Below are 27,456 nucleotides of genomic sequence, written 5' to 3'. Positions count from 1 at the left end.
AAACTACTTTCCCATGTATTGTTTTACTTTGAGTGGTTTACCCCAATTGAAGTCCAGAATACTTTACTACCCCCCCACCGCCCCGGCTTAGCTCAGTGTGTATGTTACCAAAATTAATTCGCTGCCTGCCAAATCTAATTAAATGAACGTAATTGAGAACAGAAACAATGGTCATGACAACAGTTTTAAGGATAATTTACTCATAAAGCTGAGCAATGCATAACTATGATCCTTAACAGCATTCGAGGCTGTGAGAAGTCACATTGTGGGATCTCACAGGCCAAGGTCAGAGTACCGGGACAAGTAACAACACCAACATCAGCGTGTGCTGGCCACGCTCCGTACTCTCCTAAAATCACGAGGCCACACAGATTCCTCTGCCATCCTCCATCACTGAACTCGCTTGCCTAGACGTCGCTACACAATGCATGCAATTTGGCATTTGATCAACCCTCCGCCCAAGAATGTGTGCTTTAAAATTCAAAACTAAAATTGCCTTTCTCTGCTCAAATGAGAAAACGGGTCTCTGGTGTCTGTTGGTGGTCTTGGGCCAGCGCATGGAACCTCTGCGTTCCCTCCACAGCACAAGCGAATTGTAAATTCTCACCAAGTGGTGCTCATTCACCATTGACCCTGGACAACCCACCCCAGAGTTCACCTCCGTCGGCAAACGCCGCACTCAGTGGAGCTCTGTAACACTGCGACATTCACCAGCAAATTGCACGGTCCACATCAAATCTGTATATCCTCTCAAAAATGTTTAACTTTAGCTGGAAAAGAACCATTGGATGTCCATAATAGAGGTTTTTGGGTTAGATCGCGTAAATATATAAATACTCTTCGGTTCTTTTGGTAAAGTCACGTAGGTAGAAAAATAAAATAAAACTTAAAATAATACATCACGACGTTTCGATCACAACACAAGCGCTCGTCCTCAAGCGGAAACAATAATCCAGCAGTGGAAGTGCTGAACGCAAGCACGTCAGTTGTGTTAATGGGGGAGATATAAAAGTGTCGTTAAAACCCACCACCACCCGACACAGCCAACTAGTAAGGGTTGTCACGTAAACTGAACGTGCCAATTCGTCACTAGCACAGCACTAACCGGTGTGTTGGAGAGCCAAGCCACAACATTTACAAACTGAGTACGACGTTTCACCAGTAATTACAACTAGCTTCATCAGGCGACAGCCAAATTTGTGGAGAAGTCTTACTGTTTCGTTCCTTATCTAGAGGCGTAGATGTGTTGACCACCCTTCTGCGCTATTGCACACTTTGAATCTCTGCATCTTTTGAGGAACGCCAGTGAACTCCAGAAAACTGGAGAAACTCCGAATTAAGCGGGGGGCAAAAGGCTCAACGTGATTCCTGCACATTCTGCTGGTTCGACAGAGTCCGTGGTTTTTGGGAACACATGGTCGAGCTTGCCACTGGCAGTGAACCTGCAGAGGTCGTTCAATCATCCCTGCATCGTCGCAATGATTCTGGGTTTTTTTTCCATCGCATGTCCTGTCCACGTTTTTAGAGCCCACAACACATAGCCAGTACAAAAAGGGATGCTGTGGGTGACAAAAGACACTCCCTGCTGGACACCTGGCCCTGCCTCGAACCACTCTGTGGTGTCTCTCCTCAAAATCGCAGCACACAAGCCTGAATCTCATCATAGCTGGCCTGTGTTGCAAGAAACGCCACAGCAACAATTACAAACGCCCCTGGCACTTCTCCCCAAACGGAAGCGAAATGCTTGTTTCAAACTTGATTTTAAGCTTTCGTGACTGCAGGAATTACTCTTTGTTTCGTTCGGTGAAGTCACGTAGGAAATAAATAAATAAAAGAATACGACGTTTCGATTGCAACACAAGCAATCGCCATGTTTCAAGTTTACAAACAATCCACACATTCCCTCGATATTCCCAACTCTGTCCTAAGTTATCTGACAATACGAATTTGATCGCTACTTCTCCTGTCCGCTATAAAGCTACACTTTAGTTCTAACGTTAATTCTGGTTTTCACGGGTGGTTATTGACACACTCTGCAGCTGTCCTTACCCGGAGCACATCGGTGACCACACACACATACAAGCGTACGTACATACACGCATACATACGAGCAGTGTAGCAAATCTACCGAGGCAATGGGTAGCACTTGGCTGCTAGAACGCCGTGTGTGTGGTTGAGGTGGCTGAGCAGCATTACATGAGGTCAGTGTCAAGAATGCCACACAATGACATTCAAAGGCAATTGTTAATGCTAACAAATCCGTCATCAGCAATGTTCTACGATCCATAAGAGATCTCCGTGCACAGGTGCATTTTCACAGCCATGCGTGTTATTTTTTTACTGAACTATAGTTTTACTGAACTATAGTTTGACTGAACTTTAGTTTTATTGTACTAGTTTAAAGTGAATTTAGGATAATGGAGTGAACAAATCTAAAAAAAGATGGAAAACATTTCCAAGTGAAAAACATTAGATGGTGAAAACGACATAAAAATAAATCACTGTCGACCCAAATTGTCACCTAAAATCATGACAATTCAAAACTGCTCGTGGGTAATGCCTATTACTCTACGTTCTGCTTGACCAAGTGTGGCATTGGATTGCTTTGGCAAAGACTTTTTCTTAAAATTGAAATGTCAACGATAAGTGGGCAGTGTGCATTAAATCCAGAGACGAGCGATAGTGGGCAGGCCTAAACAGGGAAGCGTACACTGAAAATCAGTAGACTCGAGACGAGGTGATGGAGCTGGATATGAAACGGGTGCTGTACACCCACACACAAAGAAAAAATATACTTTTATCCCCCATATAGCCTTAATATACTGTTGGGTCAAGTGCTGTTAGCGAGCACCTATGGCTGGTACGGCATATGAGGGGGTGGGTGGCCAACACTACGCCCGGCCGCCTTTGTCTCCCCAGTGGCGATGTACACACACCGCACCAGGTACTCATTTGAGGCTGAATCGACCTAGGGGAGGCACAGGACCAGTTAAAATAATCGTCACCAGTGTTGGCCATGAGCGGGAATCGAACTCGGGTTACCAGGCTCGATATACCCAAACATACCAACACACGCATACCCAAACACACACCCATACACAGTCAACGAGACCAAAACTACAGCCTCACCAGACAGCCTCCGCAGGGACACTGTGCAGCATAATTCTTCAAAATGTTATTAAAATATAAACACATGACAGTTTCCACGTGCCATTACATCGCAGCTGTACATCTGATACGAAGTTAAACAACCGAGGCTCTGATAGCCAGTCCAGGTTGTTTCCAAGAAATCCATTGCTTCGATATGAAATTCTCAAGTAATGAAAATGTGTAAGTATTTAAGCAATTTAGTCTTCCCATGTATAAATTATTATTTAAGCGAACAAGTTGGCACCACACTACCAATACCGCATGCAACAGCAAAACCTGATCTTCACCAAACAAACCTTGTACAATTAAACGATTAACAAAATCCAACCGTCACGTAACAACCAGAACGACCGTACATCACAAAAACCAGCCAGTGCACGATGCCCGCGTGAGCGCTTTGTGATGCCGGTTTCAATTTTCACTCTGGCCACTGCCAGCAGGGCTGTGGGATTTGGCTGTGTGCCAGGAGTGGCTAAACAAAAATCCTTCCCTTCGCGAGCCTCCTCTCCACCTGCCCTGCCCCTTGAAACCTCCCCATGGCCCAAAGTGCTTCATAGGCACTGTACCATTGGCCGGTAAAACCCAGCCCCCACTGGGCAACAGCCTGCGGTGGTAGGCCCTGTAGTTGGCACTGCCAAATACTTTTTTTAACACTTCATTTCTTAAAGCGAGTAACATCCCTTTGTATCACTGGGTATAAGTTAACGTCTAATTTTCAGTCATCCCAAAATCCACTACCAGTAATAGCAGGCCCGGATTAAAGAAATAGCCTACATAATGGCCCCTAATTGCAGTCAATACATTTAATTTCCATCCATGTGATGTGGAATTAGGCCACATATGTCATTAAATTATCGTTGTCAATGTTTTTCTCTACATGTTATAAGATGTATGTTCTCTCATCGCCCAGGGGCAACCCATTGAGATGTATTATCGGTCTTGTAAATGGGACCATGGAAAGCACAGTCAGGGTTTTAGTTGGGTTTAAGTGTGACAATATAGTTGTATTTTGGATTTAGAATGACACAGGCATACCATGCTTCTCATGAATTATGTGGATTCCATAAAAGAAACACTTTCGAGCTGAGTGCACGCTCGACCTAGGTAAATAACTCTGCCGGTTTGGACATGACGCCTTCACTCTGTGTAAAGTCGCCCTGCGATGGCCGTGCCGACCGCTTTAGTGCCCATCCACCACAAAATGCCAATTTTTTGCACAGACTTTTGCAATCGTAATATTTCCAGGGTTCGCTTGGGGGGGGGGGGGGTAGGGGGGGGTCAAGTTACATCCTGGGGCTCATCACCATCACGGCAAACAACAACTGGAAGTCACAAATGCGCGATTGCGCTGCCTCCGGAGAGGGACGGAGACAGCAGACGGAGCCGCGGGCAACGTCACACCGATGGGGGGGGGGGGAGGGGGGGGGCGCTCACCCGCAGGGTGCCGGGGCTGCCGCGGGGGCCGGCCGCGTCTCGGAAGGGGCCGCCGGAGGCGCCGGGCGGCCCGCACACCAGCAGGCTGGCGCCGCACTCCATGAGCTCGGCAAGCTCGCGCAGGAACACTCCGCAGAAGGGCAGCGGCGTGGGGCGGCCGGGCGCCGTGCGCCGCAGGGCCCGGGCGTAGCCCTCCACCGAGCCCAGCACCGACATGGCCTGCTTCAGGCTCTGCACGGCCTGCATGTCCGAGGGCTCCATGAACTGCCACATCTTGAGCACCTTGCGGGACCTGCTCACCACGAGGGTCGGAGGGGAGACAATGGACTCGAATCAACCCAACATACCAGAGGCTCGTGGATCAAACAGGAAGAGTCATAGGCGACACAATACCCAAGAGGCATAACGACAAAACTAAATTAAATTTCAGAATAAAATTGTTCCCACAAATCGTGACAATTAAACAAACTGTGGGGAGGTGAATCATTGCACAGCTATGAAGCAACATTGCTAGGAGAGGTACAGGCGTTAAACTTGTGTAGAACAACAGGAGCCTGCACAAGCACAGGCCTCGTGCGAACAGAAGGAAGCAACGTCCATCGTGTCCGGATCGGCTGCACTCGTTGCGCTCGCTGTCTGGGGTCGTATTATGTTGTGGAGAGGCTCAAGGTCAAGATGAGAGAAAGAGGGCGAGATTGAAGGCGAGGAAGCGAAGTTATGACCTGAGGCCGGAGAGGATTTCGGCGACGCCGTGGTAGTTCCTCTTGTGGTAGCAGGCGTAGGCCGCCTGTACCAGGCAGGAGTATGTCTGCCGCTTCTCTTCCATGGAGGGGGCGGCCAGCACGAGCCACGTGACCCACGTGCTCACCTCCACCGAGACAGGGACAGGAGCAGGGGAAGGGGCATGGTGCAACACGGAGGGTGAACAATGCTTGAATGTCCGCAGCGTGGGAGAGCTCAACAAAAAGTTAGGAAGAATGTGTTATTGTACTTTGTTAAAATACGTTTTTTAAAAATCTTGTTTTAATAGAAACGGCAATGTTGATGGTCTTCTATTAAAGGTGACGGACCAGAGTCATAAGCAGTCCATACTTTGCAGCGGATAGCGGCCTCTGGCAGCTCCCTGCAGAAATCACCAAGACACTGGGACCACAGAACCTTGACTACGTGCAAGGTGGCTCGATGGCTCGGTGACGCATTGAAGCTCCCCTACCCCGGTGTTTTCACCGATTTATTGCTCTGCCGCTATTTCTTCGCCAGGTGTTTAGGGTGCGCGCGATTGACTGCAGAAAAGCACGGGAATCAAATTAAACAAAAATGAGTTAATAGGTGTCAACGTTTCGTTTAATTCTCCAATCGCCAGTTCTGCTAATCATCCAGTGTTGTCATCACTGCTGAACACTGCGCTTTGTTTCTGATCCTGGGACCAACCGTGAGGGTGTGTGTATGTGTGTATGTTGAACTTCATTCGCACCGTAAGTAGCCAACCGTGCCAATCGGAGGAACGGGGAAAGACAACAAACTAAAACACAAAAAGCAACCATATTCCCATACCTCGTTGAACCAGTCCACCAGGGCCTGGACGGCGTCCTCTGGCCGCAGGCCGCCACCCTGCTGCTGCTCGGCTGGCGCCGCGTCGCTGCCACGCTTCCCCCGCAGGCCGGCGAGGACGGAGTCCGTGGTGGCGGGCGAGGACAGGTCCGTGGTGAGGAAGGCGAGGTAGGAGCCGGGAGAAACGTCCCGGTACAGCGCGACCTCGCGCTCCCACAGAACGCCGGCCACCTCCTCGGGGAAGGCGAGCAGCGAGCAGAGGGCCTCCAGCTCGGGGTTCGTGGCGCCTCCCGCCGCCGTCGGCTCGAGGCCGCTCGTGCTGGGCAGGGACATCGCCAGGCCTCGCCCTGACCCAACGACAACACCACCCAGCCGGTCAGTGAGGCTGTGAGAGATGTCACCCAGCCAGTGACACAGAGACACTAGCCAGCCAGCCGGTGACACAGAGACACTAGCCACCCAGCCGGTGACACAGAGACACTAGCCACCCAGCCAGTGACACAGACAACACTAGCCACCCAGTCAGTGACAGAGACACTAGCCACCCAGCCAGTGACACAGAGACACTAGCCACCCAGCCAGTGACACAGAGACACTAGACACTCAGCCAGTGACACAGAGACACTAGCCAGCCAGCCAGTGACACAGAGACACTAGCCAGCCAGCCAGTGACACAGAGACACTAGCCACCCAGCCAGTGACACAGAGACACTAGCCACCCAGCCGGTGACACAGAGACACTAGCCACCCAGCCAGTGACACAGAGACACTAGCCACCCAGCCAGTTACACAGAGACACTAGCCAGCCAGCCAGTGACACAGAGACACTAGCCACCCAGCCAGTGACACAGAGACACTAGCCACCCAGCCAGTGACACAGAGACACTAGCCACCCAGCCAGTGACACAGAGACACTAGCCACCCAGCCGGTGACACAGAGACACTAGCCACCCAGCCAGTGACACAGACAACACTAGCCACCCAGCCAGTGACACAGAGACACTAGCCACCCAGCCAGTGACACAGAGACACTAGCCACCCAGCCGGTGACACAGAGACACTAGCCACCCAGCCAGTGACACAGACAACACTAGCCACCCAGTCAGTGACAGAGACACTAGCCACCCAGCCAGTGACACAGAGACACTAGCCACCCAGCCAGTGACACAGAGACACTAGCCACTCAGCCAGTGACACAGAGACACTAGCCAGCCAGCCAGTGACACAGAGACACTAGCCAGCCAGCCAGTGACACAGAGACACTAGCCACCCAGCCAGTGACACAGAGACACTAGCCACCCAGCCGGTGACACAGAGACACTAGCCACCCAGCCAGTGACACAGAGACACTAGCCACCCAGCCAGTTACACAGAGACACTAGCCAGCCAGCCAGTGACACAGAGACACTAGCCACCCAGCCAGTGACACAGAGACACTAGCCACCCAGCCAGTGACACAGAGACACTAGCCACCCAGCCGGTGACACAGAGACACTAGCCACCCAGCCAGTGACACAGAGACACTAGCCACCCAGCCAGTGACACAGAGACACTAGCCACCCAGCCGGTGACACAGAGACACTAGCCACCCAGCCAGTGACACAGACAACACTAGCCACCCAGTCAGTGACAGAGACACTAGCCACCCAGCCAGTGACACAGAGACACTAGCCACCCAGCCAGTGACACAGAGACACTAGCCAGCCAGCCAGTGACACAGAGACACTAGCCAGCCAGCCAGTGACACAGAGACACTAGCCAGCCAGCCAGTGACACAGAGACACTAGCCACCCAGCCAGTGACACAGAGACACTAGCCACCCAGCCGGTGACACAGAGACACTAGCCACCCAGCCAGTGACACAGAGACACTAGCCACCCAGCCAGTTACACAGAGACACTAGCCAGCCAGCCAGTGACACAGAGACACTAGCCACCCAGCCAGTGACACAGAGACACTAGCCACCCAGCCAGTGACACAGAGACACTAGCCACCCAGCCAGTGACACAGAGACACTAGCCACCCAGCCGGTGACACAGAGACACTAGCCACCCAGCCAGTGACACAGACAACACTAGCCACCCAGTCAGTGACAGAGACACTAGCCACCCAGCCAGTGACACAGAGACACTAGCCACCCAGCCAGTGACACAGAGACACTAGCCACTCAGCCAGTGACACAGAGACACTAGCCAGCCAGCCAGTGACACAGAGACACTAGCCAGCCAGTGACACAGAGACACTAGCCACCCAGCCAGTGACACAGAGACACTAGCCACCCAGCCGGTGACACAGAGACACTAGCCACCCAGCCAGTGACACAGAGACACTAGCCACCCAGCCAGTTACACAGAGACACTAGCCAGCCAGTGACACAGAGACACTAGCCACCCAGCCAGTGACACAGAGACACTAGCCACCCAGCCAGTGACACAGAGACACTAGCCACCCAGCCGGTGACACAGAGACACTAGCCACCCAGCCAGTGACACAGAGACACTAGCCACCCAGCCAGTGACACAGAGACACTAGCCACCCAGCCGGTGACACAGAGACACTAGCCACCCAGCCAGTGACACAGACAACACTAGCCACCCAGTCAGTGACAGAGACACTAGCCACCCAGCCAGTGACACAGAGACACTAGCCACCCAGCCAGTGACACAGAGACACTAGCCAGCCAACCAGTGACACAGAGACACTAGCCAGCCAGCCAGTGACACAGAGACACTAGCCAGCCAGCCAGTGACACAGAGACACTAGCCACCCAGCCAGTGACACAGAGACACTAGCCACCCAGCCGGTGACACAGAGACACTAGCCACCCAGCCAGTGACACAGAGACACTAGCCACCCAGCCAGTTACACAGAGACACTAGCCAGCCAGCCAGTGACACAGAGACACTAGCCACCCAGCCAGTGACACAGAGACACTAGCCACCCAGCCAGTGACACAGAGACACTAGCCACCCAGCCAGTGACACAGAGACACTAGCCACCCAGCCAGTGACACGGAGACACTAGCCACCCAGCCGGTGACACAGAGACACTAGCCACCCAGCCAGTGACACAGAGACACTAGCCACCCAGCCAGTGACACAGACAACACTAGCCACCCAGCCAGTGACACAGACAACACTAGCCACCCAGCCAGTGACACAGAGACACTAGCCAGCCAGCCAGTGAAACTGCATCCATATATGTTTCATCCAGCAGACACGTATACACTAGTTTGGTCTAATACTCCGCGTGAATAATGATAATAATCTACCCTTCCGTTTGCCGGCACTGCTGTTCGTCTCCACCATGGACGCATGCTACCAAAGCCCGCTTACTTTCTTAACAGCCAATGTGATGTCTCCAACTTGTGCTCGTTCTCTGATCCACGTGTGTCCTCTTCCTGTCTCTCAGTCTTAATTCTCAGCCTCCACCTCTCTGTGCTTCTTAGCGTCATACGTTACTGTGCGACACACCAAGTCGACGGGAAACCAACTGGCTTGCAATCGGAGGCGGGTTGTAATCGGAACCGACATGACCAGGGTCTCATCGCACCGCCACAGGCGTGGGTCCCGGTCGCTACGACGAGGGAGGTCCCGGTGAGTGAAGAGTCGACTCTCGGTGAGAGCAAGGCTCAGTGTTGGTGAAACACGACTTTAGTGATACGACTGTGGAAAGGGCACCCCCAGTGGCAGCTGTCCCTGTGAGCACAAGGCGACTCATCACCCGGCTTGCAAGTGGGCATTATTGTGGCAGTCTGGGGCCAATGCTTGGCAGGTTTAGTCCCAAATCTGGAACGTGGCGGCGGCACACAATGGGCGACTCGATTCGAATGCCGTCAGGGGATCTTCAACGTTCATTCATTCATCACGCAGTCAGCGGAGGGCCGTTGCGCCAAACGCGTGACCTCTTGCGACACCATTTGCATAAACTGCTCTTGCTGCTGAACACCGGTAACTCGAGTGATTTGTTTGAACCACGGATCACGGGGGGGGGGGACCATGGGGGGGGAGCGCCATTCCTTTGAGGATCAGCAGTCCGCTTGGAATGTCGACTGCCAACTGAAGTGAGGGCAATATTCTAGAGTTTGCACATCAACACGGGCGTCATGCCCACTATGAATCAGACGGTGCTGAGCACGCAACGGCAGTACCATCACCATGGCGGCCTGCCGGATCCGAGCCGGGAATCTCTGCAACAGGAGGTTAACGTGCTAACCGCCGAGCCCCATCACGGCCCGGCACTGTCACGGCTCGTGCCCTGACGTCAGCGAGAAGGCCGACTGTCAGATCGAGTCGAGCAAACCGGTGACCGACGTTCATTCCGTCCTGTTACATTGTTTGAGATATCTGCTCCCGCTGGGATCAAGGCTTTTATATTTGGCGGTGGCATTTTGTGCCAGGCTCTCCCCTGGCGAGAGTGGTGGGAGAAGGCAGCTGGTGGGGGGAGGGGGGTGCTGGAGATGGGTGAAGACAAAGAGGCCCAAAAACCGGAACCACCAACAGAGCTGGCCACTGGTGGGCACCATCCCACACGCACACAAAAACAAACCGGAGCAAGCCGTGCGTACCAAGAAACATCACAACACGTGCACATGCAATCGCACTCGCGCACACAACAAGCGTCCGCTATGCAACCTCACAGACTGCTGGGACGCACGACTGTTAGCGAACACCTATTAAGGCCAGCACTGCGCACAAATGGTGGTTTTATGGCTGGCTCTCCCCAGGGCTGACACACACCGACAACTGGTACTCGCCGAAGGCAATTCATAATACATCGGAAACACGAGCAAAAACTACTGCACGTGTTATTTAGCGATACTTGATATCAGGGGAACACCTGTGACACTGACGTGCATCACGCACGGTGTGACATGTACAGTCACGTGAGCCGGCTTCACGAGCGTCTGCAGAGCTCACCGCCAACAAACACCGCTATTGCTTGTTAAGTGGCATCTGTGTTCAAAAAAACGCTCTTGGCAAATTGCTGTTTGGTTTAATCCTACCCTCTAATCTGCTTCTCTCCCTTAAAGGTAATTATCCAACCCTTGAGCAGCTAAATTAAAGGTAATTTAACCATGTCTCACTACAGCGGGGGGGGGGGGGGGGGGAATACCATCATTGTGTAAACTATGCCACAAATGAGAGTATCGGGAGGGCTACTAAGGCCTGAACGTGCATTAAATATTCACGCACGCAACATGCTTAACAGCAACGCCGTCAAACGAGTGCTCCTTAGTGGGTAGCGAAATGAACGGTCGAGGAGCGCTTGCACTTGCAATGAGATGAAGACGAGTGCTCCTTACGAGTGAGACGGAATACTTATTTAGGATGCACGAAGAGGCAAGAAAATAATGGGGAACAAAAACAAAAATTTTACACAAATATAAAAAAAATACTTTAAGAACCATAATTATACAATTATATATTCTTGCAGAATGGTGGTAGAGGTAAAGGCGCAGCCCTGCAATTGCTGGCTCACGTCGCTGCCTCCACTTAGGGGAGCCTTTGCCCCAATCATCCACAAGAGGGGGGCTCAAACCCAAACCCTCCACTTAGGGCGCTCTGACACGAACTCTCCACTTAGGGGGCTCTGACACGAACTCTCCACTTAGGGGGCTCTGACACGAACTCTCCACTTAGGGGGCTCTGACACGAACTCTCCTCTTAGGGGGCTCTGACACGATCTCTCCACTTAGGGGGCTCTGACACGATCTCTCCACTTAGGGGGCTCTGACACGAACTCTCCACTTAGGGGGCTCTGACACGAACTCTCCACTTAGGGGGCTCTGACACGAACTCTCCACTTAGGGGGCTCTGACACAAACTCTCCTCTTAGGGGGCTCTGACACGAACTCTCCACTTAGGGGACTCTGATACGAACTCTCATCTTAGGGGGTTCAAACCAACACCCTCCACTTAGGGGGCTCTGACACCGGTGTCACAGTACTAGAAATGAGGACACACACACACACACACAAGTACGTGTGTGTGCGTGTTGGATAGCTGTGAGAGTGACCTTCCAAAGGTTACATTCACTGTCAGGTTCGCCTATTTATAATTTCGGCACAGCAGTGGTGAGTAAGTCGGCACATATTCCACACCACGGCATCAACACTGAATTGCATCCCAAGCAAAGAAGAATCAAGGCGAGAAAGGTAATCGATAACCACGTCGCCGATGCCACCACGACACGATGCCATCGCAGAAGGCAATCAGACTCCTCCAGCTGTCACACCATCAACCCCCTCCCCCACCACCTTCACAGTCCGAGCATCTCCCCCTATCATCGTCCGCCTTGCGGCCTTCTCTGTTGATAACCTCGGGGGTGCCGCTCCAAAGCCAAAGATCTCCCATATAGCCTTAACAGACTGTTGGGGCAAGTGCTGCTATAGTGTTGCACTGTTGCCGCTCCAAGGTCTCTCTCCAACATGCCCTCCTCTCATTACACCTCTGTGCTCGAGCTTACACCTTCTTTTCCGGATTTCAAATGACCAACAATAAAACTTGCAGCATTGTCAACATGCACCAGCACTGGAAGGCCAGAAGCTCCGTTTTTATTGTTTTGTTGAAGTCCAGCTCCACGGACCTGGAGTCTACCACCTCCGCACCCATCTCTGCACCTCCGATTTATTTCATAATCTTCAGCATCAGCTATGGTTAAATCCACCGCGAAAGGAAGACCTCTCAAAGATGTTGCCACTTATCGCGATCTTGCGATATAACAGTCCACCCAGCATCTGCACATGAGCTGATCTCACCGCCCCAACTCACCGCCGCGTCTCATTGGTGGACATCCTCTGGGTTGCTGCGTTCCACTCTGAGGCTGCCACTCCGTTATTCCCCTCAACCATCGCCCATCACCTCGTGGTGTGTCCTGCCCAAGCCCACTTTAGTTGTCTTAATAGTTTGGATAATATCATCAACCTGTCCTCTAATCCACGTATCCATCAAAAACCTTCACTGCGACTCAACATCTCTTGCTTTCCCTCTGTAACGAACATTGCCATGAAAGTTCACGAAGGGCCGTTTCTACTTCCGCCCAATCATTTCTCACCAGCGCCATCGTCGCAGTGGTGCTTGAGGCCCCAGACTCACCGCCGCCTTCAACTTCTCGTTTGGAAAGCAGCGAACCGGAGCCAAGTGGACGAAGCGTGCGAGATATTAAAAGGAGGCGAACAGATGGTGCGGCGACTTTGATGAGGCTATGAATGCTGCACGCAGTATGGAACAGTTGCTGCAGGGCTGAAAAGGGCTATCGTCAAATCGCTCAACAAACAGGAGAGGGTGACCAGAGGGCTACATTTACTGGCCATTCCAGGGCAAATATTGACCTGCGTTTGTTGAATTAAACTCACCATGTACGGCCCCTCTGTTAATCCACTGCTGGGTGAAGGCCTTCGCCATACCTTTTAATCATGGGAGTTATTTGACCACACTTCACCATGCCGGTAAGTGCAGGTCAGATATCGCACGCCGCTCATGAAAGCCATGGGCAGCGTTCGAACTCAGGTGGTCAGGTTGACAACGCGGCAACGTGAACCGCCGCGCCACTGCCTGCCTCGCACATCGCTCTCCCCTGGCCCTGTTAGACGCTGGACATGGGACGAAGCGGCTGTCAGTGATTACAGGCAGCGGGAATAATCCAAACGGGATGAACAGGTGCCAACGCTACATTCCCGGCTGAACGCAGTCATTCGCCCCGATGGTTATTTGTCGTGTACCAATTTGACTGGAATCAAGTGGATTTGAATGAATCATTTCCTTCTTTTAAAATCGACGCTGCGGAACGTCACACCCGCGGCGGCGTTGGCCCTGCCACGTCATGGCCCCGACACGTTCACCCGGAGCCCCCCGTTAGCCCCCCGTCTCGCACGGGAGGCTAACGGAGAAGCAGCTCCACACCGATTCGTACTCACTCTGTTGGGAGCAAAGTTAACGTGCACATTCCATGTCTCTCCACAGAGGGCCCCTGAAAGGTCGCCGGGTTCATGAGTGACGCCACGGCCGCATCCCCTGCGCTGTCATGGCCTCCGTTTGTCTGTGCTGCTGTTGTCGTCGTGGCCGAGGAGAGTTCGGCAAGATCTGCGTGGCGCTGCGTGGGGGATGCAAGTGACGTGGCCGCGCCATGGCTGGAGTCTTGTGTTTCGTAGGCTTGCAATGATCCATCGATTGAAGTACGTTTGTACGATCATGATACACCCATCGAACTACGGCTCCCTATGATTATGCCAATTAGATACCAATGAGGTGTGAATGTAACTCGAGGTGAACTCGAGACACCGGCTTTCACTGGGAGAGATCATGTAGATCGTACCTTTAGGTGAATTAAAATAATGACAAAGAACATATGCGACAAACAATACAAATAACAAAGCATAAACAAGATACAACGAATACATTTTGATTCAAATTGTTACCCTGACAAATTAATTACTAAAGGAGGCAAATTGTTAAGTGCCGGCGAGCGAGTGAACGTCCTACCTTTGGCAGGGCTCTTCCCCTGCGCGGACGCGGTGGTCAGCACGGGGCTCGTGACCCCGGGGCGCGACCCCAGCAGGAGCACGGCCTCCAGCAGCGCGCCGGACACGCGCTCCCGGAGACCCTCGCCGGGCAGCCAGCCCCGCACCGCGACCGCGGCCGCCGGGGTCTTCGCGGCAAGCGCCGCCGCCACCGCTCGCGCCCGGGCCGTCGCCGACTCGGCCAAAATCTTCCTGGACGAGTGCAGGAGGTGCGCGTCTCCCCCGTGCGACAGGAGCACCTGCGGGGAAGAAGCGGCGGCGGCGGCGCGGGTGAGGTCACTCGCGGGGCCGACGGGACGCGTCGCCGGCCGCCAGCGCCTCTCGCGTGGCTGCGAAACGCGACGGGCAGCTGCAGGCTCTGTCCTCGTACGCCCGCCCGCTCGCTCGCCCCGCTCGGTGTGCAAACAACGGCGTGCGCGCGGGCACCTGGATAGCAAGGGGGCCGGCCGATAAACCACTCGACGTGAACGTGACATTCAGCGGCACGGCGGGTGACGAGCCGGCAAATCGGCGGGCCCACGTGGGCGCGCGGTCGCGGCCAATTAACACCGGAGCGGGGTGCCGGCCTCGCGGCGGGAGGAGAGCACGAGGCGCACGCTCGCACGCAGCGGGGCCCACCCGCACCACGGGCAGGCCACCCCAGAGCGAGCAGAGGTGTGTGTGTGTGTGTGTCTTTGTGTGTGTGTGTGTCTTTGCGTGTGTGTGTGTGTCTTTGTGTGTGTGTGTGCGTCTGTGCGCATGTTTGTGTGCGTGTGTGCGCGTTTATGTGTGTGTGTGCTTGTGTGGGCGTGTTTGCATGTTTGTGTGTTTGCATGTTTGTGTGTGCGTGTTTGCATGTTTGTGTGTTTATGTGTGTGTATTTGTGTGTGCGTGTTTGTGTGTGCGTGTTTGCATGTTTATGTGTGTGTGCTTGTGTGGGCGTGTTTGCATGTTTGTGTGTGTGTGCTTGTGTGTGCGTGTTTGCATGTTTATGTGTGTGTGTGTGCTTGTGTGTGTGTGTTTGTGTGTGCGTGTTTGCATGTGTGTGTGTTTGTGTGTGTGCGTGTTTGCATGTTTGTGTGTGCGTGTTTGCATGTCTGTGTGTTTGTGTGTGCGTGTTTGCATGTTTGCGTGTTTGCGCGTTTATGTGTGTGTGTGCTTGTGTGTGCATGTTTGTGTGTGTGCGTGTGTGCGTGCGTGCGTGTGTGCGCAGCTTCCTCGCGGATTATCGCGCCCCATCCCGCGGAGAGCGCAGCGCCACAGGAGGCCTCGCGGCGGCTACGGCGGCGCGGAGTTGCGGGGGACGAGATGCAATTAGGAGTGGGAGGCGGGGGTCGGCGGCCTCCTGGTTGAAGAGTAAAACGCTCGCAACAGGAAATAAGGAAAGCGACGGCTCGGGAGCACGCCGAAGAAGACAACAAATTCGCGGAGATGAGGATGCGGTTATGTTTTTGTTTGTTATCGTCGACAAATAAAATTCAGATTAAAGTGATCGCTTGCCAGTGTGGAACAAAACGGGGTAAGAGACTCCTCCTCCGTGCGACGTATTCTCCAGATTGTACGAGACACTTCCCCCCCCCCCCCCCCCCCCTGTGTTTTACAGCCAAATCTGGGGGATACATCTTAAGATCCGCATGCCTGAGCCAGTGGTGAAAACTCCACGTTCCTATGACAAGCCGTATGTATGTACATTGAACTTCTTTCGCACCGTACGTAGCTAACCGTGCTCATCGTAGGTGCGGCCTATTTCTATGTCTGCGTGACGCCAGATTTGTTTAACGACGTTGACACGGGCCACGAGTTCAGGCCACGTCTCACTTTCCAGAGCGTCTCATCCTCACGCGGCGGAACGCAGCCCCCTTTCCTTCTTGACATTTGCAACGTCCAAGGATACGGCATCACGTTTCATATTGGAGCCGGGTTTTAATGTCGCACATTGACATATATATGTTTGAAACACGTGCTCCGAACCGTGACTGCTGCACAGACACATCTAATATCACGGAACTACTTTGAAATGACACCAAAGGCCTTTTCTCTCTCCAGAACTTAAGGAGTCCAACTTACACAACAACCCAGCTGCACTCTTCAACTGTGCGGGCACGGTGGAGTTGATCATTCCGCCAAATTATCCAAATAAATCCCAGCTCTGGGCTTGAAAGAACAAAGAACAAAACCAATGTTTTGTACACAAGCAACTTGGCTGAGACTCATAAAACTGGCCAAACACAAAAAATATTTGGTTTTATTTCACATGGGCGTTTCGGCTTTGCGTCTGGCTCAGCAGTGAAAGTGGTACTGCCAAAGCAGGATGCCTCTGCTGCAAAGTTGATGTTAAAGTTGATGTAAAGTTGATGTTAAAGTGCCTTGACATCATTCGCAACAGTAAACCATTGTGTTGCTGCGTCACAACCAAACGTCTACTTCTGTAAATGTCCAAAAAAATTATTTTTTTGTAAAATATTTGACCAGGTAAGGGCCACGGAGCTATATAGCTCTTTATCAGAAGCCACCTGACCAACAAAAGTCTCGGGTGTGTGACTGTGGTCACCCAGTCCAGCGTCATGGGGCATCGAACAATGACTCAACGCCCGATTCACAAATACAAAGGAGGAGGCATCATCATCATGATCACAGCGATGCACCACTCCGCTACTCCCGACGCAATCATCCGGCTCAACCACAGCCGCCGCTCTACGCCAACACGAGCCGTACGAAGACAAAGATTGTCACAACAGCACGTGGTGCACTTTTCTGACAACGTGTTCCCCTGCTGCGGCTGCTGAGTCTGTTTACAGATTGGGGGGGGGGGGGGGGGATCGTCCATCACAGTTGCGATGTGTTCACCGTGGAGGGCAGGACGGTAACGCCGTGTTCAGCATCGTCGCTGCTCATGGTGTACTCTGCAGTGTACTGTACTCTCAAATGTACTCTGCATTGTACCATGCAGTGTACCATGCATTGCACCCTGCATTGCACCCAGCAGTGTATCCTGCATTGCACCCTGCAATGTACCCTGCATTGTCAGTGTGCTTGGTGAGAATGCTCTTTGCAGTCTTGCAGGCCGGGCACAAGATCTGTTCTGCACGCTGTAACGACGCATGGGTAGTCACCCCCTCTGAGGCCGACTATGGTACCCACCTTTTTCTGTCGGCGATTCCTTCTCTGCGTAACGTAAAGAACAAAGTGTTTGTAGACAATAAGGCAAAAGATATTGGCACGATTCAGTAAATTAACCGACAGCACAGACCGAATTAACGACAGCGCGTTAGTTTTACGCACAACTGTCCTCCCCGCTGCCCATGGAGTACCCTCATTGTGCGCTTGCATGTAACGTGCGGTCTCCAACTGCAGTCCAAGTCAAATGTGGCAGTCTCGTTTCTCCACCACCACCGCCTACAAGGGCCACAGCCCATAGATCAAAATACTCGACTGCATTCACCGTTGTGGACATTGGCCACAAATGCGTTTCTGCTTTACGGCGGCGTTATCGGTGGCGCTGGCACGGCGATGTTTTGAGGAACTCTCCGTTTTGTCGTGTGTGCGAATCTCTGCTGGCGCATGACCATCATTTTTAACCGGCAAATCTGGTTGCCAACACAAAGTACGGTACACCACCGACTGCTTTCTCTCTGCTCACAGCCGCCGTGCACAGATAGAGGCAAGCGATAACGCCCCTGGACCCCACGGTTGGGGACGTGCAAGGGTGGCCACCGAGTGCCTGGTATGTGTGTGTGTGTTATTTTAGTGTCTCTGCAGATGGTAGTAGGCGCCAGGAAATATGACCTACACAGTTATGAAGTCCCCTGACAACGTCGATGATCGCCACGCCACAGGTTGTCGATCGCCGTGTGGGGAGCGTTCGTGGTGTCATTGTTTAATACATATTGTGAACACGGAGCGCGTAGTGACCGGAAAACGAGGGGTTTTACAGACGGTTTAATTTTGTGAGAGTCGTCTATGAAATGCGCGACACCACGGCGATTTAAACAACCCACGATGTGGCTACCAATGTAACAAAACACAGCAACGCTCGTAGCCTGGACAACAATGGTAAACTCTTCACCTACTTTGGTGTCCAATCATCGAATATAAACGTGTTAAAATTCAAATTGAAAATACAGGATTTTTTTTTTATACTTTCACACTTGTACTCAAACACGTGTCCAAAGCAAACCAATATACACAATGTGGAAGCCGTCAATAAAACTCATTATAGCGATATTTGTGTGTCTGTGCAGCCTCGTGGCACACCGAGAGGCGGGCCACTCTTCTGCGCCGACCCGGGAGATTGGGTGTCAATTGTTTGTTTCGTGGCAATGCTGCAGGAGCTGACAAAGGGAAGGCGGCGATGGCAAGGTGTGGTGGGCCTCCTTGGTGTTGTGTTAGTCCACAGCAGTTAGGCCATCATCCACAAACGGTACGTGCTGCTGTGTCGGCTTCATACTCTTTAGGAATCATCAGTGCAACAAAACCTATTATCATGCGGTCACAAAAGTGTATATTTTTTATAGATACCCTTCAAGTTTACGCTGTGAGTGCCGGTCCACTCCACAGTCAATCGCCGCCATCTCCGCTAGCCAGCTTGTGGCGACCACCAGATCGTTCCGCGCACTCGAACTGCGTGATTTAAACATCACGGCTTCGCGGTCAGCGGTCCATTGTCCTGGAACTCACCTACCCACTCACTCAATACTCAGCCATCCGTCGGCCTGGAGCTCACCTACCCACCTACCCACCCACTCACCTACTCACCCATCCACTCACCTACTCGGTGGTCCGTTGTGCAGAAGCGGCGACTAAACGGGCCCTGGTGGAGGGTTATCAGACGCCCTCGTAGAATAACAACTAAAGTCAGGAGGGGGCTTCCTGTAGGCAGATGGAACCCACCAGGTCATTGTGACAATGCCACTAAAAGTCATTTGTTTGACACTTTGCGAGTGGGAATCTCTGGAAAATTCCCAGCTTGTCCTGTGGTTACCCTGTCGCTGGGAAGAGAGACGGCCGCCCCCTTACCCGAACCGTGGATTCGGCCTCACACCCACACCCACCGAGATCCCGGGCCACGCACGCGCACACACACACACACGCACACACGTGCACGCGCGCGCACTCGCGCACACACGTGCACGCGCACTCGCGCACTCACGCACACACGTGCACGCGCGCGCACTCGCGCACACGTGCACGCGCACTCGCGCACACGTGCACTCACACACACGCGCACACACGCGCACTCACGCACGGCTCCGTCCCTTCTGTGCTGCACCCCATTGCTGCTGCACAGAGTCTACAGTACAATGGGGGCGCTTATCTCTTCAGGACCACTCATCCCACGGCTCAACTCATGATGATCTCTTATGCCCAGAGATGGAATGTTGACAGCAAACTCAAGCATACAAAAGACAAACCCCCCCCGCCCTCCATTTAGCCTTATAGACTGCAGGGACAAGTGCTGATAGCAAACGCCTATTTAGGCAGGCACACCACACAGGGAAAGGTGTGGCCAGCACCACGCCCGGCCGTTGCTTTTGTTTCCCCAGGGATGATCTGTACACACCGCAAGAGGTACTCACTCAAGGCCGAGTTGACCTTGGGGAGTCCCAGGACAGAGCCGGGTGCCACGTGCCTCCAGTGTGCACGGGTGAGGGTCGACCCCAGGTGTCTGGGGGTCGTGGTGCGATGCACCAACCCCTCCGGCTCTCTCCCCATCCCCACCGCACAAATAATGGTAATTGTGTTCCGAGTCGTGAATAACTCATTTCCAACCTCTTTAAAATGCAAGGGAGCCCAAAAAGGGAACGAAAATACGGCATCTCCGTCGATAGTTTATCTCTTTTAGCCATCCTGTTTAATTACTGGGCTGTGATAAGTAAAATATTTAGGTGACACGGTGGCATTGGGAAAAGTGAATGTGAATGAATACTGCGAAGTTGATGGAAAAACATCCTTGTGAGGCATTTGTTTTGAACTTGAAGCGAGGAAACATCACGACATTGATGAGGAGACGATCGCTTGCTGGAGCCACACATCTCTAGCTCCCACCCCCGACGGCGGATCCGTTTCGATTTTTGAGTTTAACTTTAATACTGTGCGTTGAGAAGGAACGAGCGTTTAATCGCCATTGGCGTCTGCCACTTTGTGAGCCGACAAGAGTGTCACTCCTGCAGCTGGCCTCCGTCATAACAATGTGGAATTTCCACCTTTGGCTTGGGGCTTAAACGGAGCCTGATACCGCCCAACAACCTAGCACCTGCAGATGCATCGATAGCGAAACAGCTCACCGAGAACCTGGAGGAAGGCACGGCTATCGGAGCAACGTGAAGCGTGCCACGGATTGACGAGCAATCCGACGAAGCGAGCAGCGGAGGCTGACGCTTACTCAAGTCGGTGACCCCCATTCGACCAAGGCCGAGGAGAGCAAAACACCGAATCAAGCAGTCCAATGGAAGACGCGAAGTCGACCGAGACAGATAGCATTAACACCGAGGAGACCAGGCCTTACTATTGATGAGACCGGGCCTCTCCGTGAAGCGACAGACCAGCGGATATTTCGGAGGCTCACTAATTGGGGCCAACCGTCTGAGCCAAGGGAGACAAAAAGAGATAACAGCACGCGAGTCCATTGTGCGAAATGACACTTAACAGCTTCTTGGATGGCAGCAGCAGCAGCAGCATCCTCCCTCTCCACCTTCTAAGTGGCAAGCTGCAGTGGCACGGCTGCTGCTGCTGTTGCTGCAAGACTGCGTGGCAGTGAGTGAGCAGGGGCTGTTGGGGAGGAGGTTACGCTCCAGGACATGGCGCGGGGTTGGCGAGCCAGCGGTTCTCGTTGGGAGTGAACTCTTGGCAGCGGCGGTTGGATACAATGTCCAGTGGTCTGCCTCGCGTGCCATCAAATGCTAATCTGCCTCTCGCACAAAGGGGCACGGTCATAGCAGAAAAAGAAGACGGGGCAGAGGCAAGAGGGGAGGAAAAATAAATATATAAAATGAATCAGAAAATAAATAGCGATTATAGTCCAGCCGCCACTGTCGGGGAAAGGCGGCGTTGTAGCCCCGCTATTGTCGAGGGCCTCAATCGGGGCCTTGTTGGCCACAAGACACGGGGTCTGTGTGCCCGCGAGTCGCGTGGGCGACGCGTGGGAGTAATCGCCTCTCTAATCCCACGCCGCCTCCTTCCCCGCCACTCCGAAATGCCTCGCTCCGGACCACGTGCCGCACCCCCTCTCCATCAAACCCTCCAACCCCCACCCACCAGCATACTTTGTTTTAATTTCAATCCCAAGCACGCCAGACATGACTCATTCATCATTATCCTACACGCACAGGCCAAATGTTATCCGGACCCGATTGTTTCAGTCGGTGCATTACTGTACACGGGTTTAGTATTGGTTCGTTAAAGCGGCATAATATGCAAGACACTGTTACAAAACAGAATGTTTATAAAGCAGTGCCTCTACACGCAACCGCATCTCCAGACGCTCCACAGGGAAATAAGAAACTTTCGCTTTGTGCACACGACTAAAACAAACGGGGTCTTTAGTCTCGACTTGAAACGAGGGCAGCAGAGAGTCTCGACCCCACAAAGGTCAGGAGGGAGAGAAATCCACAAAGGTCAGGAGGGAGAGAAATGCAGACATCAGTGGCAGAAGCCGCTGATGTCGACTGTGGGGCAGCTTGGTAAGGAGAAAGGCCTCCACAGCTGGAACGGAGACAACGAGACGGACAGCAAAGTGGGCTAGAGGGGAGAGGTAAAGGCGGGCGGGGGGCGAGACCATCACTAGTTGTAATATGAACGTGAACTGACAGGAAGCCAGCAGAGAGACTGTAGCACTGGAGTGATGTGACGACCACCAACTATCCGGCGAAACATTTGACATTGTGCTGCACCATCGTGTGGACAGCACTTCTCCACTATCCGACATTGCTACTCGGGCACCAGCGTCCCAGCTCTTCAAGAGCTACGGTGAGCATGGCAGTACAAGGTTAAAATACAAAGCCACAATCTGAGGCCTTACATAAGCACGAGTTTGATAGCAGTTTCTGAATCTAGGCTGGAACTCAAAACACGTGAATTCATGGATGTTTTAAAAGGAAAAGATTATGCAGATGAAAGGCAGATGAGTGTGGCTGGCTCTGAGTTGGTGGGACGAGGGCAATGTGCCTCCTGGTTACCCCTTTAGAGACCCGACCCTAACGCCAACGACATTCGGTGACATTCATAGCAGCAGCAGCACAAGGCCACATTCATGGGTCTCCCGATCTAGAAGCCAAGAAACGACAGCAAACACTCAGAAAATCAACTCATTAAGCTGTGAATAATCGTTTTTAAAATAAAAAAAATGTTTACAGACTCCAAGGTGCTGAGGTGTCGTGGGAGAGAGCTCCAGAGTGTGGGGCCACTGCACAGGATACCGCTCGGTCCCCCCAGGTCGCAGAGGCTGCGACCTTAGAGGCCTTGAGGGGACACATGGGTGCAGCAGCAGCAGCGAGTCTCGGGTGCGGGCTGGGGCAAGACGGTTCAGAGCTTTGTGGGTTAGCGATAAGATTTTAAACGGAATCCCGTGTGAAACTGAAGCCAGTGCAGACAGGCCAATACGGTCGCAATTCGCGGTGAACCCCCAAGCAGCCGCATTCTGCACACGCAACAGGTTGTTGAAGCACCTTTGTAGCCACACCACGGAGCAAGAAATTGCAATGGTCGATGCGAGATGAATTGAAGGCATGAAGTAGATTCTCTGCATCTGAAGTGGAATCCAATTTACACACAAAAACAACGATCCTGAGCTTTCGCCTTGTCAGGGAAGGTGCCCATAATTGAGCTCATATTTATTAAATTGACAAGGCTCAAGATATTGGCGTGGTCAACATCATGCCATCTTTGTCTCCAGGTACTAACTTTAGACGAAGTTAGTCCAGGAGAGGGCTAGACTGCCACTCACCACGGGTGACAGGTGATGTATATGGGGTTCAGGAATCAGATCCAGACCACTGGGATTGTAAAACAGCACTCTGCAGGAGGGATGTGTCAAATCTCTGTCACGTTTCCCAGTGGAGGCTTGCGTGAGATTACTCGGTGGCTGGGTAAACTGCTGCTTGTGGCTGAGCAAGAGCGCGTTGGATAATTTGCATAACAGTTTGGTCTGGCGTTGCGGTCTGAGTCAGTCTGTCTCGAAACCTGTCAGAGCCCGGCACAAAAGGCATGTGCACACAAGCACACGTACGCACAGGAGCGAGGTAGGCATTGACATGAACACGCACGCGCACAAAACTCCCACGTCCAATAATGCATGCACATCAGGGTCATCTACGCAAACCGTGCGAGCAAACAGTTTTTCCTCAGAACAAGTTTATATTCCTCTTTAGTTCTTTAGGTCAAGTCACGTAGGTAGAAAATAATAATAGATCCCGACATTTCGATCGCCACACAAGCAATCGTTTTAATGTATGGATTCCTGCAGTCACGAAAGCTTCAAATCAAGATTATATATATTTTTTTAATCCACGCGATTTGTTGTTCTTAGCCTCGTGCAATTGCGTTTGCAATCACAAGCCTGGTGTGGCTTCGAAGTGGCTACTCGCCCAAGGCCTCAACTCACCACTGTCTTCCGGCCACTCTGTGACGATATCAGTGCCGTGCCGTTTAACCAAAACGTGAATTTTACATCCCCCGGTGTAACGACTCACGCAATGCAAAGCGTTCATTCCACTTTCTTACCACAAAGACGTTTAAGAACAGACTAATGCCACATCAGACATCGAAATGAAATAGTATTTATCGACTCCTTGGCAAATCTGTTCAGCACTGAACTATTTTTGTATGTCACGATGTTTAAGTGCTTAATTACACCAAACTAAATAAACTGAGTATCATACACGATAGACTACGTCACTGTATTTGTATACTTGAGGTTGTGTTGAAACTGTTTTTGTTCATTTACAAAGTAACCTCACTTATTGTCTTGGGCATTGGGAGAAGCATTTTTATACTGTTAACCCCCTAAAATATCATAGAGCACCTTCAAGTTCCCTCACTTTCCACGCTCATGCCATCACCCAGCAGTCCCCTCGGAGCACTAAGGCATTGTTCATCTCCTGAATGAGGCCCTCAGACGTGGGCGTAACAACATCAATTGCAATACCAGCTGATTACATTGACTCTGCACTGGTGACTAGCCCCTACATTAATCAAGCACCCTCCACTCGCCAAACTGGTTTTGTATTCATGTGGAGTTCTGAAAAAAGGTACGTGTGATCTCTGGGTTAGCGAGGTATTTTTCACTCGGACATCGCATCAACTGTGAGCTGCAAAAAATCTTCAATGTCACTTAGCAGCTGACTGTAGAACTATGGTCTATGGTACAGTTGACCCCATAATCCCCAGGTTTTTTTGTACGTGACATCAATTACATTTTTGCAGAGGTAAAAATTCGGTTAGCCCTGAATTATCTTCTATAACGCCGTTGTTTTGAGTTCTGCTTGTTATAATTTCTATTTGCTGCATTGTCGTTTTACGTCAACGCTTTGCGTGATTTCGATGACCCAGGTTGGCCGCTCTCGCGAAGACTATCCTGGTCTCTTCACTTCTCGCCAGGCTAAATAAAATAAACTTGAACTTAGATTCAAATCATTAATATCAAATAAGGTCAACAGCAAACCCCCCCATTGCACCATCTTGCCTACGATGTACTGGGCTTTAATTCCCCAAGTTATCCTGGACACCGATGGGTTTAATGCCCCAAGTTATCCTGGACACTGGTGGGTTTAATGCCCCAAGTTATCCTGGACACTGGTGGGTTTAATGCCCCAAGTTATCCTGGATACCGATGGGTTTAATGCCCCAAGTTATCCTGGACACTGGTGGGTTTAATGCCCCAAGTTATCCTGGATACCGATGGGTTTAATGCCCCAAGTTATCCTGGACACTGGTGGGTTTAATGCCCCAAGTTATCCTGGACACTGGTGGGTTTAATGCCCCAAGTTATCCTGGATACCGATGGGTTTAATGCCCCAAGTTGTCCTGGACACAGGTGGGTTTAATGCCCCAAGTTATCCTGGACACCGGTGGGTTTAATGCCCCAAGTTGTCCTGGACACAGGTGGGTTTAATGCCCCAAGTTATCCTGGACACCGGTGGGTTTAATGCCCCAAGTTGTCCTGGACACTGGTGGGTTTAATGCCCCAAGTTATCCTGGACACCGATGGGTTTAATGCCCCAAGTTATCCTGGACACTGGTGGGTTTAATGCCCCAAGTTGTCCTGGACACCGGTGGGTTTAATGCCCCAAGTTGTCCTGGACACCGGTGGGTTTAATGCCCCAAGTTATCCTGGACACCGATGGGTTTAATGCCCCAAGTTATCCTGGACACTGGTGGGTTTAATGCCCCAAGTTATCCTGGACACCGGTGGGTTTAATGCCCCAAGTTATCCTGGATACCGATGGGTTTAATGCCCCAAGTTGTCCTGGACACAGGTGGGTTTAATGCCCCAAGTTATCCTGGACACCGGTGGGTTTAATGCCCCAAGTTGTCCTGGACACAGGTGGGTTTAATGCCCCAAGTTATCCTGGACACCGATGGCGTTAATGCCCCAAGTTGTTGTCCTGGACACCGGAGGGTTTAATGCCCCGAGTAATCTCACCAGCTGGTGTCACCACTACCTAGGGAACTACTTCGAATACGGATATTCAACTGTCTGGATACCCTCCACTAATCTCCCATCTTGAACAGAACAAAGAAACCAGGGCATACGCACAGATTGTTAGGCACATCAGCCACTGTAAAAACTTACCATGCACAGATTGGGTTACGTTGCTGGCAGTATTAATTCCAGGTAAGTTGGAATATGTTTACCATAGGCTATGCTGTTTATTATCTAAATGTACTGGACAGTCATAAGATCAAGAGGCCATTCATATGACAAATGGTATGGAAGTCACAATGCCATGTCACAGTAGCCTTGGCTTTTCTAAAATTCAACATACCTCGTCCTTAAAACAGCCTGCTCTTACAATCCCACCCCACCATCTGATCTGGCCTATCTTGTCAAGCTCATCCGAGTCTACATGTGGGACCCATACAGTGATAATGCATCTGCGAACACGGGGTTGTTCCGTGCTGTGCAGAGAGAGGGGGAACTCCCCCCTGTCTACATTCTCTCACTCAACAACACTCCCCCCTCATTTGCTTCACACAACCACCCACAGCAGGAATGCTGCAATATTACATGCAGCAGTGCAGGGTCTAGTCGCGTATACACAAACAGTTCCAAGTTCCAAGTTTCAGGTTATGCCTTAGACCAATGTTTCACCCCCTTGTGCATACAGCAATGCATATTTATTCAAACTGTGGAGCAGCAGCAGCAACAGAAGGCGATGTATTTCCCAAATGATGAGGCACTAATACTCATCGAATTGATTGAGTCAAATGTACTACATTGAATGCCTGAGCCAGTGGTGAAAACGCCACATTCCTATGACAAGCTGTATGTATGTAGAACTTATTTCGCACCTTACGTAGCCAAACGTGCTAATCGAATGTGCGGGGGAAGGACAACAAACTAGACACAAAAAGCAGTTTGTGAGCCTATCCAATCCACAGCACATCCCACAAAGTGGTACGCATTTTATAAACACCAGAAGAATGATGGGTTTTAGTGAACTCCTGACGCCAATTGAAACTATCAATGTTCCGATTGCAAGTCGCCCACTCCTATCCCGCCTGGCAGGATCGTGCTTGATCGTATTAAAGCGCTTTGCTGTTTTACAACAAATACTCAGTGGTTTCACAGTCGTTTCCTTATTGCGCAACCACTTTGCATTTCG

The 27,456-nt window shown here is 51.7% G+C and overlaps 1 protein-coding gene across 4 annotated transcripts in view; it reads right to left on the bottom strand.

The window, feature by feature from the left end:
* The window catches only part of PLCE1 (phospholipase C epsilon 1), a 103,793-nt gene that overhangs the window by 38,588 nt on the left and 37,749 nt on the right, over nt 1–27,456 (bottom strand). For all 4 annotated transcript variants that reach the window (XR_012941359.1, XM_076065967.1, XM_076065964.1 and 1 more), the window contains exons 3-6: nt 14,619–14,895; nt 6,139–6,482; nt 5,307–5,452; nt 4,585–4,876 (exon numbers count right to left, since the gene is read on the bottom strand). Coding sequence is in view for 3 of the 4 variants with exons in the window: in XM_076065967.1 (XP_075922082.1) it covers nt 4,585–4,876; nt 5,307–5,452; nt 6,139–6,482; nt 14,619–14,895 (1,059 nt within the window). In the remaining variant the exon portion in view is untranslated. The remainder of the gene's footprint in view (nt 1–4,584; nt 4,877–5,306; nt 5,453–6,138; nt 6,483–14,618; nt 14,896–27,456) is intronic.

Source organism: Petromyzon marinus, chromosome 9 (genome assembly GCF_048934315.1).
Source record: "Petromyzon marinus isolate PM22_M1 ecotype Great Lakes invasive population chromosome 9, UKy_Petmar_22M1.pri1.0, whole genome shotgun sequence".
In the NCBI taxonomy this organism is placed as follows: Eukaryota; Metazoa; Chordata; class Hyperoartia; order Petromyzontiformes; family Petromyzontidae; genus Petromyzon; species Petromyzon marinus.
The sequence above is the reverse complement of the archived record's forward strand: the minus strand, read 5'-3'. Positions and strand labels throughout refer to the sequence as shown.